This window comes from Xiphophorus couchianus, chromosome 18, assembly GCF_001444195.1.
Source record: "Xiphophorus couchianus chromosome 18, X_couchianus-1.0, whole genome shotgun sequence".
NCBI lineage: Eukaryota > Metazoa > Chordata > Actinopteri > Cyprinodontiformes > Poeciliidae > Xiphophorus > Xiphophorus couchianus.
In genome coordinates this window covers 27,944,463-27,956,935 of record NC_040245.1, presented here as the reverse complement: position 1 = coordinate 27,956,935, position 12,473 = coordinate 27,944,463, and the positions used below count along the sequence as shown (strand labels likewise).

Here is a 12,473-nt window from a genome sequence, read left to right as displayed (position 1 = left end):
TGTCAGTTTGAATGTACAGTTCGAAGACACACTCATGCGAAGACGAGGATGCAAATTCAAACTCTGAACCCATGAATGCATCGCTGCTGCTGCCTCCCTTTTTAAGGAAATAACCCTCAGAGATGAAGCCTTGCATTGGCGGCAAATTTGGACCCTATTGATTCCAGACATCAATAATAATTCACATGAAAAAAATGATCTAGAAAGCTTACATTTCAGGAGATCTTGAGGTTAAAAAAAAAAGAAAATAAAAAGGATGGAAGCCATGCAGGTGTTTCATTCTGCGTTTCAGATTACAGGAAGGTCTTCATATTTCTGAGAACTTCTTCACGCCTACCTCTGTGTGTGATAAGGCGTGTGTGTGTGTGGGCGTGTGCATGCGTGTGTGTGTGTGGGGGGGAAGGGGGCTGTTGCAGAGGCTTCCCCAGGCGAGGCGGTGCACGCTCTGCTCTGCAATGTGCATGCAGCAACAGAAACTTTGCAAATGGAGCAGAGACAGCCTTGTGTCCTCCGTTGTCATAACAATGCCAAACCTCAGAGTCACACCAAAAGAAATAAGAGGAAGTTGGGGGAGGGAGGGGGATGGGCGGCGATCAAACTGAGAAAAGATGGCCCTGATAGAAAAGAAAAAGAAGGAGAGAGAAGCAGTGGTGCTAAAAATATTAAAAGTGCATGAACCGACAGTAAGTTTAACTCGACTGAAAGCTAAGAAAGCAAATATGAATGCAGAAAAAAAAGAAAGAAAAAAAAGTGTGCTCATGTTTGTCATAATGGTGTGTGTGTGTGGGGGTGTGCATGTTCAGAGTGAACCCATGGTAGGGGAGCATGACTATGCAGTCTGCAGATTATGTCAGCACTGTTGCACCCAGAGCTCTGCTTGCATCACAAGTCTATTCCTGTACAACGTGGGACTGCATCCAGAACGATCAGCGCGCTGAGCTGACAGAGATAGATGGCATCAGGGAGCCAGGAGCCCAAAACGTCCAAGTACAGCCGTCACTGAGTACTGGATAACGTCCTGCTTTTAATATTTCATTGTTTTTATTGGGATTTCACACTAGAAGCAAAAGCATAATTGTAAAATAGAAAGGATTAATGTTTTTTTAAAATATTTTTTATGTATATTTTTGTATCTTTATTGCCTTTAACAGCCAATTTGCAGACAACAGAATATGGATCAAAACCCAAAGGTGTTTGGGTTCAGCAAACACACATCTACATGAACAAGAGATACATACCTGCAGAGTCAATGTGCAAACCAAGTTCTAGTAGAAAAAATAAAAATAAAGACAGTTGTGACAATTTTTGTAAAAAAAAATAATAATAATCAAACAAAAAAGCCAAAAGAAACTACAAATGAAATAGCAACAATTTTCACTTAAAGTTACACATTCTGATTATTCTTTTTCTATTTTTTTCAAACAAAAATTCAATGATGAATGGTGTGCATTTATATTCAACTGGATTGCAAACTGGATAACATCAATTGAATTTAGGTCTGGGCTTTGACTGGTCCAGGCTGCACAATAGCACTGTTGCCTTGCAGCAAGAAGGTCCTGGGTTCGATTCCCGGCTCAGGGTCTTTCTGCACGGAGTTTGCATGTTCTCCCTGTGCATGCATGGGTTCTGTCTGGGTACTCCGGCTTCCTCCCTCAGTCCAAAAACATGACTGTCAGGTAAATTGGTCTCTCTAAATTCTCCCTAGGTGTAAGTGTGTGTGTGCATGGTTGTTTGTCCTGTCTGTCTCTGTGTTGCCCTGCGACAGACTGGCGACCTGTCCAGGGTGACCCTGCCTCTCGCCCGGAACATTAGCTAGAGATAGACACCAGCACCTCCTGACCCCTTTAGGGACAAAGGTATACAGAAAATGGATGGATGGATGGCTTTGACTGGGCCATTCTGACACAAATATATGCTAGAGCTATCATGATCTAAAACTTTCCAGTGCAGTTTTACCTGGATGTGCAGATTCCTACCATCAGTTGGAAGCTGTACTGTTTTTATTGAAGAAAAGCATGATGCTGCCTTCCCAAAATGTGACTTTTTTTTTCACATTAAAGGTTTTGAAAACCATTTCTCGTTTTGCCTTCACTTTACAATGATGTGCTACTTTGTCTAGTGGACAAAACCCAAATAATCTGAAACTAATGTAACAAAATGTGAAAAAGTACATAAGTAAATAGCATAGGTAGGGAGCCATGTCTACATCTGATCCCCCAAAGCTATTTAAAACTAATTTTTCTCCCACTTTCTTATCAGAAGAGTAGCTTATCATTAGGTCAAAAACATGGTAGATTAATATTTGCTGTTCTCCAAAACATATAAATATGAGAAGCATATTTTTCCCGGCTCATCTTAGCTCAGTTATACAGTTTGAGGGCCTCACCAACCAATCTGCACAAACATGCTTGTAAAGTGCTGCCACCTAGTGGCTGCAGAGGCTGCAGGTGGAAAAACTCTGGGAAGAAATTGTTAAAATTGTATAAATTAATTCTTAAGGGGAAAACACAGATTTTGGTTTAGACAAAAAAAAAAGTAATAAAGAAGGTAAAACATAATCATGGAAGGAAAAAAAACAAGTTTGGTTCATTTTATTTCTTTTATTTTTTGTATTCATTTATTTATACTAAATGGATACTTACTGTCTCTAAGAGTTGTATTTCTCACAGAAGAAAATTTCAGTGAGATTCGATAGAAAATGTCTGTGAACAAAAAGAAAAGGGTTGTCAAATGAATTCAGGTCTGCACTTTGACTGGGCCAGTCTTCGACATGAACGTGATTTGATGAAAACCCTTCCATGGCTCCAGCTGCACTTTGGATTGCTGTCCTGCTGAAAAGCGCCTCTCTGCCCCCTGCAGGTCTTTTACAGGCTCTATCTGTCAAAGAAGCAAAACGGGTCGAGACAGATCCAAGGTGCTCAAACGAGGCATGTTTAGAAGATTTAGTGATGAAGATCAAAACCTTACAGGTCTCCAATGGACAAAAAAGGAGAAAAAATGACATGGAGTATGGAAGAAGGAGCATGGAAACGGAGAAACAGGCATGGGAACGGAATAACACAGCAGGGGACGGTAAAAACCGAGAGGCTTTTAGGACTAAATGAGAAACACAGACAGACTGAGGGAAGGAGACTGAAGGAACCAGAAACAGCCTGACTGTTGTCTAAAGAAAAAGAAACACAAGTATACAAGAGACGGAGCACGAGAATAAACCATGAAACTAAACAGGAAAGATTGAGCTAATATATGGCAACACCTTAACAACAATAATAAACACGGAGAAGAGTGAATATGGCAAGACTTGTAGAACATAAATAACAATAAACAGATCCAACATAAACTAAAAACACCCAATAGATTGTGACGCTAACAAGCTTTCCTTCCATCCATCCTCTCCTAACTCCTACTTTATTGTTCCTACAGAAGTAGAGAGTCACCACAGCATGATGCTGCCACCACCACTTACTGGTTTTCTATCAGCCAAAAGAAGAAAAACAAATGCATTCATGTGTATTGTTGTTCTGTGACGGACTGTGATGACGTTTAAGGAAGATGAAAAGTTTTCTACAAACTGGACGGACGTTTAATTCCAACACAAAACTCCTTCTTCTGCTCCTGAAACTGTGTCATCATGCAAAGGCTGAAACATTAAACCTTCACTGATCCGAATGTATTTAAAGAGAGATCAGTAATTTGATCGCATTTGTATGGTGCTTCCACCTGGTGGATGTAAAAGGAATTTAAAGCAAAATCTGTTGTGAGAAAGGAAGAGAGTATTATCAAATGTCATGAATATTAATAGGGCAGTATTATGGATTTTATCTTATACTCAAGTTATTATGTTTCCTTCAGCTGTTATGAAAATGTTTCAACTATAACTTTAAAGAAATTTGACTTTATGTAAAATCGTAAAATCAGGCCGCTGTCTCTTTAAGAAACTCCCGCTCTTTCTGAAACTCCGCCTTCAGGAAGTCATCACAACATGGCTCCTCTATTAAGTCTTTAACAACGTTTTTACCAGCTTTGTACTGAGAAGTAGCTCATTTAATGAGCTCAGCTGATGCTCAGTTCAGCCAGATGTTTGCTAATTACTGCTGGCTAGTCTGAAGGAGCCAAGTGTTGGAGTCACAGTCACATGTTAAGATTTTCAGCTGTGATCAGTAGAACAAATGACTATTTAGTGTCATTTACTTTCCAGTAGTGGACTTCTTCTTGTGTTGTTTCATCATATAGGTTCATATTTTCAATATTTTTTCCCTGAGCCTAGTTTGTTCTTTCAGTTTCTTCTTTACTGTTTTTGATTTGCTTTGCACTTAGTATCATGTTCTCGTTGTAGTTTACTCCTTCTGTTAGTTTAGTTTCTCTTTTTAGGTGATGGAGTAATTTTGTAAGATACATTAATTATTTTTGTCATTATTTAGCTTCCTCTGTTTCTGCCTGAGTCTCTTTGCCGTTCCCTTCCCCGGCTGTTAGATACTTACCTCATCTAGCCTCACTGCTCCTGTCCCAGCTGCAGTCAGTTCCTCTAATTAGACCCTTTGTCCTCTCCGTCCCCTCCTTTGTATATCTACCTCTCAGACTCATTACTAGTTCCTTCTGTTTGCTCTGTTACTTCATGTCACTGTTGCTCCCCGTCTGATGTTCTGGTTTCCAGTTTTTGTAATTGTTTGGACTTCAGTCATTAAATCATGACTCATATAACCATCCCGTTCTCCTGTCTCTGTGCACTTTGATTCTCCTCCTTTATCTGCAGCCTTCATCCACATTTAGGGCTGGAGAATCATTTTATGACGGCGTTCCACAAAGCTTTGACCTAAGAAACAATTTTTTTCCCCCTGATATCCAACAGCAATTTCTGCTCTTAATTTCTTTTAAAATCTCTCTTTATTTTTGGTTACATTTTGATGTGAATAGTTACAAATTCAAAAATAACTCAAGCTTAACTTAAGACAGACAAAATATTTGCTTAGAGGCACAAAAAATATAAAAAAAATAAAAATCAAAGACACCTTTTAAATAAATCACCGTAATCTTTGAAACTTAAATAATGATGTAACTTTACAACCACGATCACACTCTGATTTCAGAAAATGTCAGTAAATATTTAAACAAAACAAAAGCTTTTAGCCTTAATATATAGTCTGTTCAATTTCTCTACATGTTTTTAACAGTCAAACATTCACCACATTTCTCTACGGAGTCTGCGTGAAAGAGAGCTTTTTGTCCGTCAGACAGTGGGAAGCAGCAGCGACGTGACCAGCAGCACCCAGCTGACCAGGACAGCGCTTCCTTTAGAGTAGAGCACACGCCTGCTGTTCAAAGGCTGCACTGGCCGGTAGTTCTGAACCATTTCTTCCCCTTCGGGAAACTGAAGCTGCCAGAATGCAGAGAGCTGCAGTGGAGACAAAAATCACAACGAGAGGTTAAATATCAGTTCTGCACAACAAAACAGTAATTAATGTAAATATAAGAAATGAGACGAGTGCTCAAAAAGGCAGGTGGTGATGAATATTATTTAATAAAGTGTTGGTATTATGTATTTTATAGGCCCATAGTTCCATTTTATACCACAGTCAAGAACCTGTGATACATTCAGTTGTTATAAAAATATGACAAATATGACTTTAAAAATTTTCACTTTGCAATTTAATGCTTTAACTTTAAAAATCATGTAGCTTTATGTTATTAAAGCTCAAGTTTAATACTTTTATAACAAATTTATGTCAGATCATGATTTCTTGTTTAATGTCAAGTTGTCATAACAAAGACATTTTCAATAATGTCAACTTTGTATTAAAAGTGTCACGATTTACCGAATGACACTTTATGACAAGTCATAAATATTCATGAAGACTTACTCATGTTCATAATAGGTGTTATGTCATGTTTATGACGGTGTCACGACAGTCTTATTCACAACCCGTCAAATCAAGTCTTACCAAACTTTCTCATTGTGTCATTTTAAATGGTTCTCAGGATTGTTGCACTGTGAAGTAGTTCCTATAATGAGCTCAGCTGATGTGTAGTTCCACCAGGTGCTGGTTAGTCTGAAGGAGCTGAGTGGGTGGAGCTGTGGGGAGGGAGGTGCTCTGTAGGGCGGTGGCTAAGCTGGAGGCTGCAGTTTTGCCTAATTTGCCCCATTTAAATCTTCATTTGGGTTTTTTAGAGCAACAGTGAGTCAAGTAAACACTGGGTTTGACTTATTGTCGCAAACTTTTGAGTATAATTCCAATCAAACACTTGTGATCTCCCTGAAGAAAATTTTTTCAGGGAGAGACGATCCCTGAAAAGATCAGATTAAACCTTTAATCTTTACAAATCTAAGGAAGATTCAGCCAACAGCAGCTGCGTTTCCACTACAAATGTGTGCAAATCTTCGTCTATCTATATTCTGCTAATGTTGGAAAAAAAAACAACAACACAATTTTGCAATTGCGGTTTGTCCATTAAATAAAGAAATGAAATTAAAATAATGTGAATAAACTTGTTCACGCTTTAGGTCAATAAAAATCATGGCAGCAACAGATATATTCATATTCCAGCCATGACACTCATCAGTCATTGGTGTCATATTCAGGCGTTTTGGTGACAAGCCGCTTAAACTCGGCAATGGCCACGTATGTGGCCTTTTGGAGTAAGTAGGTGTGATCACAGAACAGCTATGGATTCGACATGTTTGAATGACACACAGCTTTTCGTAAACTGTGTGACGCTGTGAGAGCTCTGGTGGATCCGGCTGTACATTGTCAAAAACAGACAAAATAACCCCATCGTCATCCTGCTACTTCCCGTTGTCTTCTTTGTCGCTTTCGTAAGTAGCAACGTCCAACTGTTGATCACGTGACCCGCGATGTGAAAAAAGTGTCTCCGTTGCAGTTTTGTGAAATGCAGCCATTTCGATATGGCTGGAAGAAAAAAAAAAAAATCACCTGATCCTACCGGGAAAAAACGTTAGTTTTTTCAAAATTGCCGTGTTTCCAGTTGGTGGATTTATTTTGGAAATTTCAATTTGTGCAATTCTACAGCTAATTCAAACACAGCTACTATCAACAAAGTGTCACAACGCTGAACAAAATGTCCCAATCACCTGACTGCCGCTCAGAGGAATGGTGCTTTCAAACAGCGTCCAGATGACGGCTTCAGCGCAGCCGGGAGTCGTGAGGGAGCCGTCGTAGCGGAAGTATTTCTCCAAGCTGCTCTGAGGGGGAATAAGCATTTCCAGAGAGATGCCTGGCAGCGTGGCGTTACTGGCTGGGGGTTCAAAACAGACGGATGAGGAACAATAGGTTCAGTCCATTTATTGTGAGGTTCAGAGAAAAGTTGTTTAGCCGTAACACACATCAGCGTGCAGAAAATGAGGTTGGATTATGTTCTTAATCCATGAAATCTGCAATAACTTACAGGGTCTAACGATCCGCTTCAGAGCATCAACTAGGGAAGAGTACTTCTTATTCTCAGACGCAGACTCCTGAAATGAAGAAAGAAAGTGTCTGGAAATAAAATCAGGATTATATAAAGACTGGTGATGCACACAGCAGATGAGTTTTGCTCATCAGGTGGTGAAGATAAAAAAAAAGAAAAAGAAAAAAGAAGATATATGATCGGTCATTTGATGCAACCGAGGAAGCTGAAAATGTGGGAAAATTCAGGATAACGATGATGAATTGGTCACACTGAAATGACACTCATAGCTCTTTGAAGAGTCTTCAAACAATATTTATGGACAGATTTATGTCGCCACTTCATACCTGCCACTGACTGAGGCTTTACTGAGCGCAATATAAGGCCTGCTTTTATGTCGTAATGTTCTCAAAGTTTAATTACACGCTACTGTTATAGCTCTTCCCAGTTTTAAGACCGCGTTTCCCCTCTACGAAAAAAAAAGTTTCCCAAAAGCAATAATGGCAACACCTCACCTTTAACTACCTTAAAGCTACCTATTACTTTAAGGTAAAGTAATAGCCTTAAATAGCCTTAACCTTAAAGTTAATAGGTATAATGCATGCTGCATTATAATAGATGTAGCATGCAACGGCACGTGAAGGTTTTCCTCAGATGAAAGGTTTCCCTCATTGCTTTTTACATGTTGGTGACTGGCGTCACATTAACCCTCGATTCAGATTGTTGATGAAATAAAAAGAAGTAAAGTTACCTCAAAGAAAAATCCAAGAACTGCAATTCCACTGGGGTCCTCCGCAGCCTGGGACAATGAGTTGTAATTTTCTTTGATGTGGACAATGTGCATCTACAGGTTAGATGAAAGATATACTTGTATTTTTATTGTTTTTTTTTTTTTTGGTTTTCCTGAGGTGAGGTTTATAGTATTTAAACAAAGGTCATAAAAAAGTTAAATATGCTCCTGTTGCATGCATTACCTCCATGGGAAACTGCTCTCCATCAATCGTGTGTTCGGATCCAGGTGAGCCGTCCTTGCCCCAGTGCAGATGGAGCTGAAGGGCTTTGTAATTTGCAGCCAACTGTCCTCCACTGATCACGATACCAGGAGGCAAGTCCAGCTGAACTAAAAAAAGAAAAAGAAATATATATTTATAAACATATACTATTGAAAAAAATCTATACAACCTAAGCAAAATATACATCTTTGTACACATATTTTTAAATACATTTTTGAAATGAAGTATTCTTTTTTAAATGTTGAAATGTTATGTCACTCAAAGTTTACAAAGAACCTTTGAAAGCAATGACAAATTCTTCAGTTTTTTGTCATATCTCAAAAATCTGAGATATTGGCTTCCTTCTGTCACCGGCAAGAAATAAGGAAGGAACCAACGAGCCATCAGACCAACTAACGAACCAAACAACAAACGAACCAACCAATAAGTCAACCAACTAATGAACCAACCAACCAACCAAGAAACAAGATGTTATGTCAGTCAAATTTTACAAATAACTTGAAAACAGTGACAAATTCTTCAGATGTGTGTCATATCTCAAGAATCTGAGATATTGCCTTCCTTCTGTCACTAGCAAGAAGGAAGGAACCAACGAGCCATCGGACCAACAAACCAACCAACCAATCAAGAAACAAGATGTTGTCAGTCAAAGTTTATGAAAGAACATGAAAACAAAGACAAATTCTTGATATATTCGTCGTATCTCCAAGAATTAGAGCCTTTCTTCTGTCTTTGGCAATAAGGAACGAAGGAACCAACAAAGTAACCAACTAAGCAAGAAACAAGAAGTACAATATTAAACTCTTCAAGCCAACAGTATTTGTCATTATCCTGGCCTTCTACTGGACAATATTCAATAATAAATGTAAAAAACAAAACAAAAACAATTCAAATTCAAGGATAAAAATAAATATTTTAGAGGGAATTTGATCATGAAGATAAAACAAGTTGAGAAATCAGAAACAGTCAACACTCCCCTCTTCAAAACATTCTTTGCTTTATTTGAATTTCCTAATGTCCACCAAACTCCTCTCAGCTCTGCCCTTTTCCCTTCAAGCTCTTTTTCCGACTCCTTTTGTCATCCTTATCTTTATAGCTTACAGCCAAACAATACCTTCTGAGCATTTTTACTCCCACTCCACCTTTGTGATCTCCTCATTATTTACCGTTTTTTCCAGCGTAAAGGTAATTTGCCCTGAGACCTACCGGTGTGACCGTTGTTTTTGAGCAGGACCTCAGACGCCTCCTGGTAGCCGTCATACTGAAGCGGGGTAAGGCGCTCGTCTTTGACCGATTTCTTCGTCACGATGTTCACTGGAGACTGAGATCTGCCACCACATTGTGGAAAAACTGTCTTCCACGCATCCGGACCTGTGAGGAGAAGATGACAAGAAGGCTGGTAAAACAACAAGTTTACCTGTTAAAACCTTTCATGTGACTGGACTGAAGCTGGGTTTACCTGGACAGGTGCTGTTGCCGTTAACCTGTGACTGGTAGCACCATTCTGGAAGAAAGACACACTGATGATGGTGTGCAGATCATCAACAGATGTTGCATTGAAAACATCCAAATGTCAATACTCTTCAGTTGATTTAGTGACTAGTCTTGTGCCGGGTCTTTGTGAATCGAAGAAGGCACAATTTGTCAAGATTAAATTTAGTAAATTAACCCTAACCCTAACTCCAAAGATTGATGAAGGCGTAACAAATTCATTAACATAAAACATTGCGCAGACCTGAAAAGGCGCAGTCTGTCTAATTTTAAAGATCTGAACTCGTTCATGTGACTCTTTGCAGGACATACCTTCAGCTGAGATGGTCTTCACGGACAAAGCAAAGCAAATTAAAACCCAGGTGAGCTGCATGGTGGAAACCCACTTTACGTCTGTCTGCGTTTTCTGACTGCTGTGGAGGTGAAACATTCGACGGGATGTCCAGCGGTCTATTATAGGTCAGGTAGGTCCACCTATCAACCCCTCCCAAAATGAATAATTTGCTATCCATCTGGATTGGTGATATCTCAGGAGAGATAATGACAAGAAAATGCTGACTGTCATCAACTTAATAAAAACAGAGGTTAAAGTAATAATAATTCCTTATCTAGAGCTATATAAAGAAATAAACATGTTATCAAATGTTTTAACCCTATTGTAATTTAGACTGAGAGCAGATTTGCTTCCAATGCTTAGTTGCAATTATCGACATTCTGCTGATTCTGCCTAATGATGTTTTAGTGATTTCACCTTCACTCTCAATACTCACAGCCTCATTTGATGGAAGAATTTTCTGCAATAATGCCATATTTGTAGTTTTAAAAAAAATACTTTTCCAACTTTTATCGAGCATCTTAAGTGTTATTAAGCTCTTTCAACCATTCAAATCTGCAAGACTTTTTAAAATAAGTAGGTATAGTCCTTTCCATTTTTCACTTACCTTGACTGATAGAGTTTAGATTCAACAATCCTGTCAAGTTTCACCTGAATGCGTTGACCTTAAATCCCTTTTGTTCTGCTCAGTAACTAAATTAATGTCAACAGCGGATGATGGTGATTTCTCGTTATTTTATGCCTGCAAACAGGTTTACGATGTAATGCGTGACTACTTTAACGAACCAAACCATCTGAAGTTCAAACATAGAGTTTATTACTCCAGAGCTCAGTCATGCTGGACTTTGGTTTGATGAACATTTTTTAACTCACTGAGTCAATTTTACATATTTTTTTTAGATATTCCATCCTCAAACCACAAACATAGCACAGCATTAGTCGGCCCCTTCAGGATGTTTTCTTGTGATTGCTGCAGCCCAAAATTATTGACCTTTTTGAAAAAGTTGAGGTCAAAGTTGCTCTTTTTTTTTACGCTTCATTTTTGCCATAACACTGTTTTGAAAAAAGATTGGAATTGCTGCACATAACCAAACCTAAAAAGATAGGATTTCAACATGGTAAATATTTAAAGTGAAAATAACATTTTCAAGTGTCTTTATTATGGCCTGAGGAGTTATCAAAGTGCAAAAGAAGAATTCCATATTGGTCATTCAAGTTAACATGAAATGTTTACATAGTGTAAACAAATCCTACAGAACATCTTAAATGCATTTTAATGGCAAATGCTACTGTTTAATGTCACACATGCTTTCATTTTGCATGTTCGGCTTTTAAGAGATGTTGTGAAACAGCTAATTTAGAACGAAGCTAAGGGGATTGGTCAAAATTCAGCCGAGTTGCTATGATTGGTCAGAAAAAAAGGAAATATACAAAAATGTTAAGCTAATGGGTCGGATTGGTGGAAAATTGCAAGTCTGCGCAAAAGTTTGAGCAGATTTGCATTAAAAGTTGTGATTTCTGGTAGGACTGATCAGTAACATCCACAAAACTTTAATTTAAAAAATCTATCACTGAAAAAGTTGAAGAGTTTTGTCTGACCAGCCATAAGGTCAGGCTGCAAGGATGCAGCCTTGGGAGTGTTCCCCCAGTAACACTCCCCAGCTTGTCTTTGTATAAGAGGAGTACAAGCTGAGAGGTTATGGAGAGGAGGGTCTATAAGATATAGGGAGAGCAGTGTGGTTATTGTCCCGGTCGTGAAATACTGGATGAGCTATACACCCAAAGCAGGGTTCTGGAGGGTTCATCCATCCAGTTTATATGTGTGGATTTGGAGAAGAAGTTCGACTGTGTCTCTTTGGGGTAGTCTGGGGTACCAGATAGGAGCTGTTAGGTCCCTGTATGACTGGTGCCAGTGCTTGGTCCACATTGCCGGCAGTAAGTCGGACTCGTTTCTGGTGGGAGTTGGACTCTGCCAAGGTTGCACTTTGTCACCGATTCGGTTCCTTTATGGATAGAATTTCTAGATGAAGCCAAGCTGTTGAGGGGATCCATTTTTATGTCCTTTGGATTGCATCTCTGCTCTTTGCAGATGATGTGGTTCTGTTGGCTTCATCTGGTTGTGATCTCCAGCTTTTACTGGAGAAGTTCTCAGCTAAGTGTGAAGCGGCAGGGATGAGAAACAGTCCCTCCAAATCTGAAGTCATGTTCTTGAGCCAGTGTAGAGTGCCTTCTAT

The 12,473-nt window shown here is 39.0% G+C and overlaps 1 protein-coding gene across 1 annotated transcript; it reads right to left on the bottom strand.

Moving 5' to 3' along the window:
* Positions 1–4,873: 4,873 nt before the first annotated feature.
* Positions 4,874–10,392, bottom strand: ca4b (carbonic anhydrase IV b). Its single transcript, XM_027998855.1, has 8 exons — positions 10,218–10,392; positions 9,874–9,918; positions 9,621–9,785; positions 8,376–8,521; positions 8,153–8,245; positions 7,402–7,468; positions 7,088–7,251; positions 4,874–5,392 (listed from the first exon to the last, which is right to left on the bottom strand). Exons 1-8 carry the CDS (start codon positions 10,333–10,335, stop codon positions 5,228–5,230), a joined length of 963 nt encoding a protein of 320 aa, XP_027854656.1. The 5' UTR covers positions 10,336–10,392; the 3' UTR covers positions 4,874–5,227.
* Positions 10,393–12,473: the final 2,081 nt, after the last annotated feature.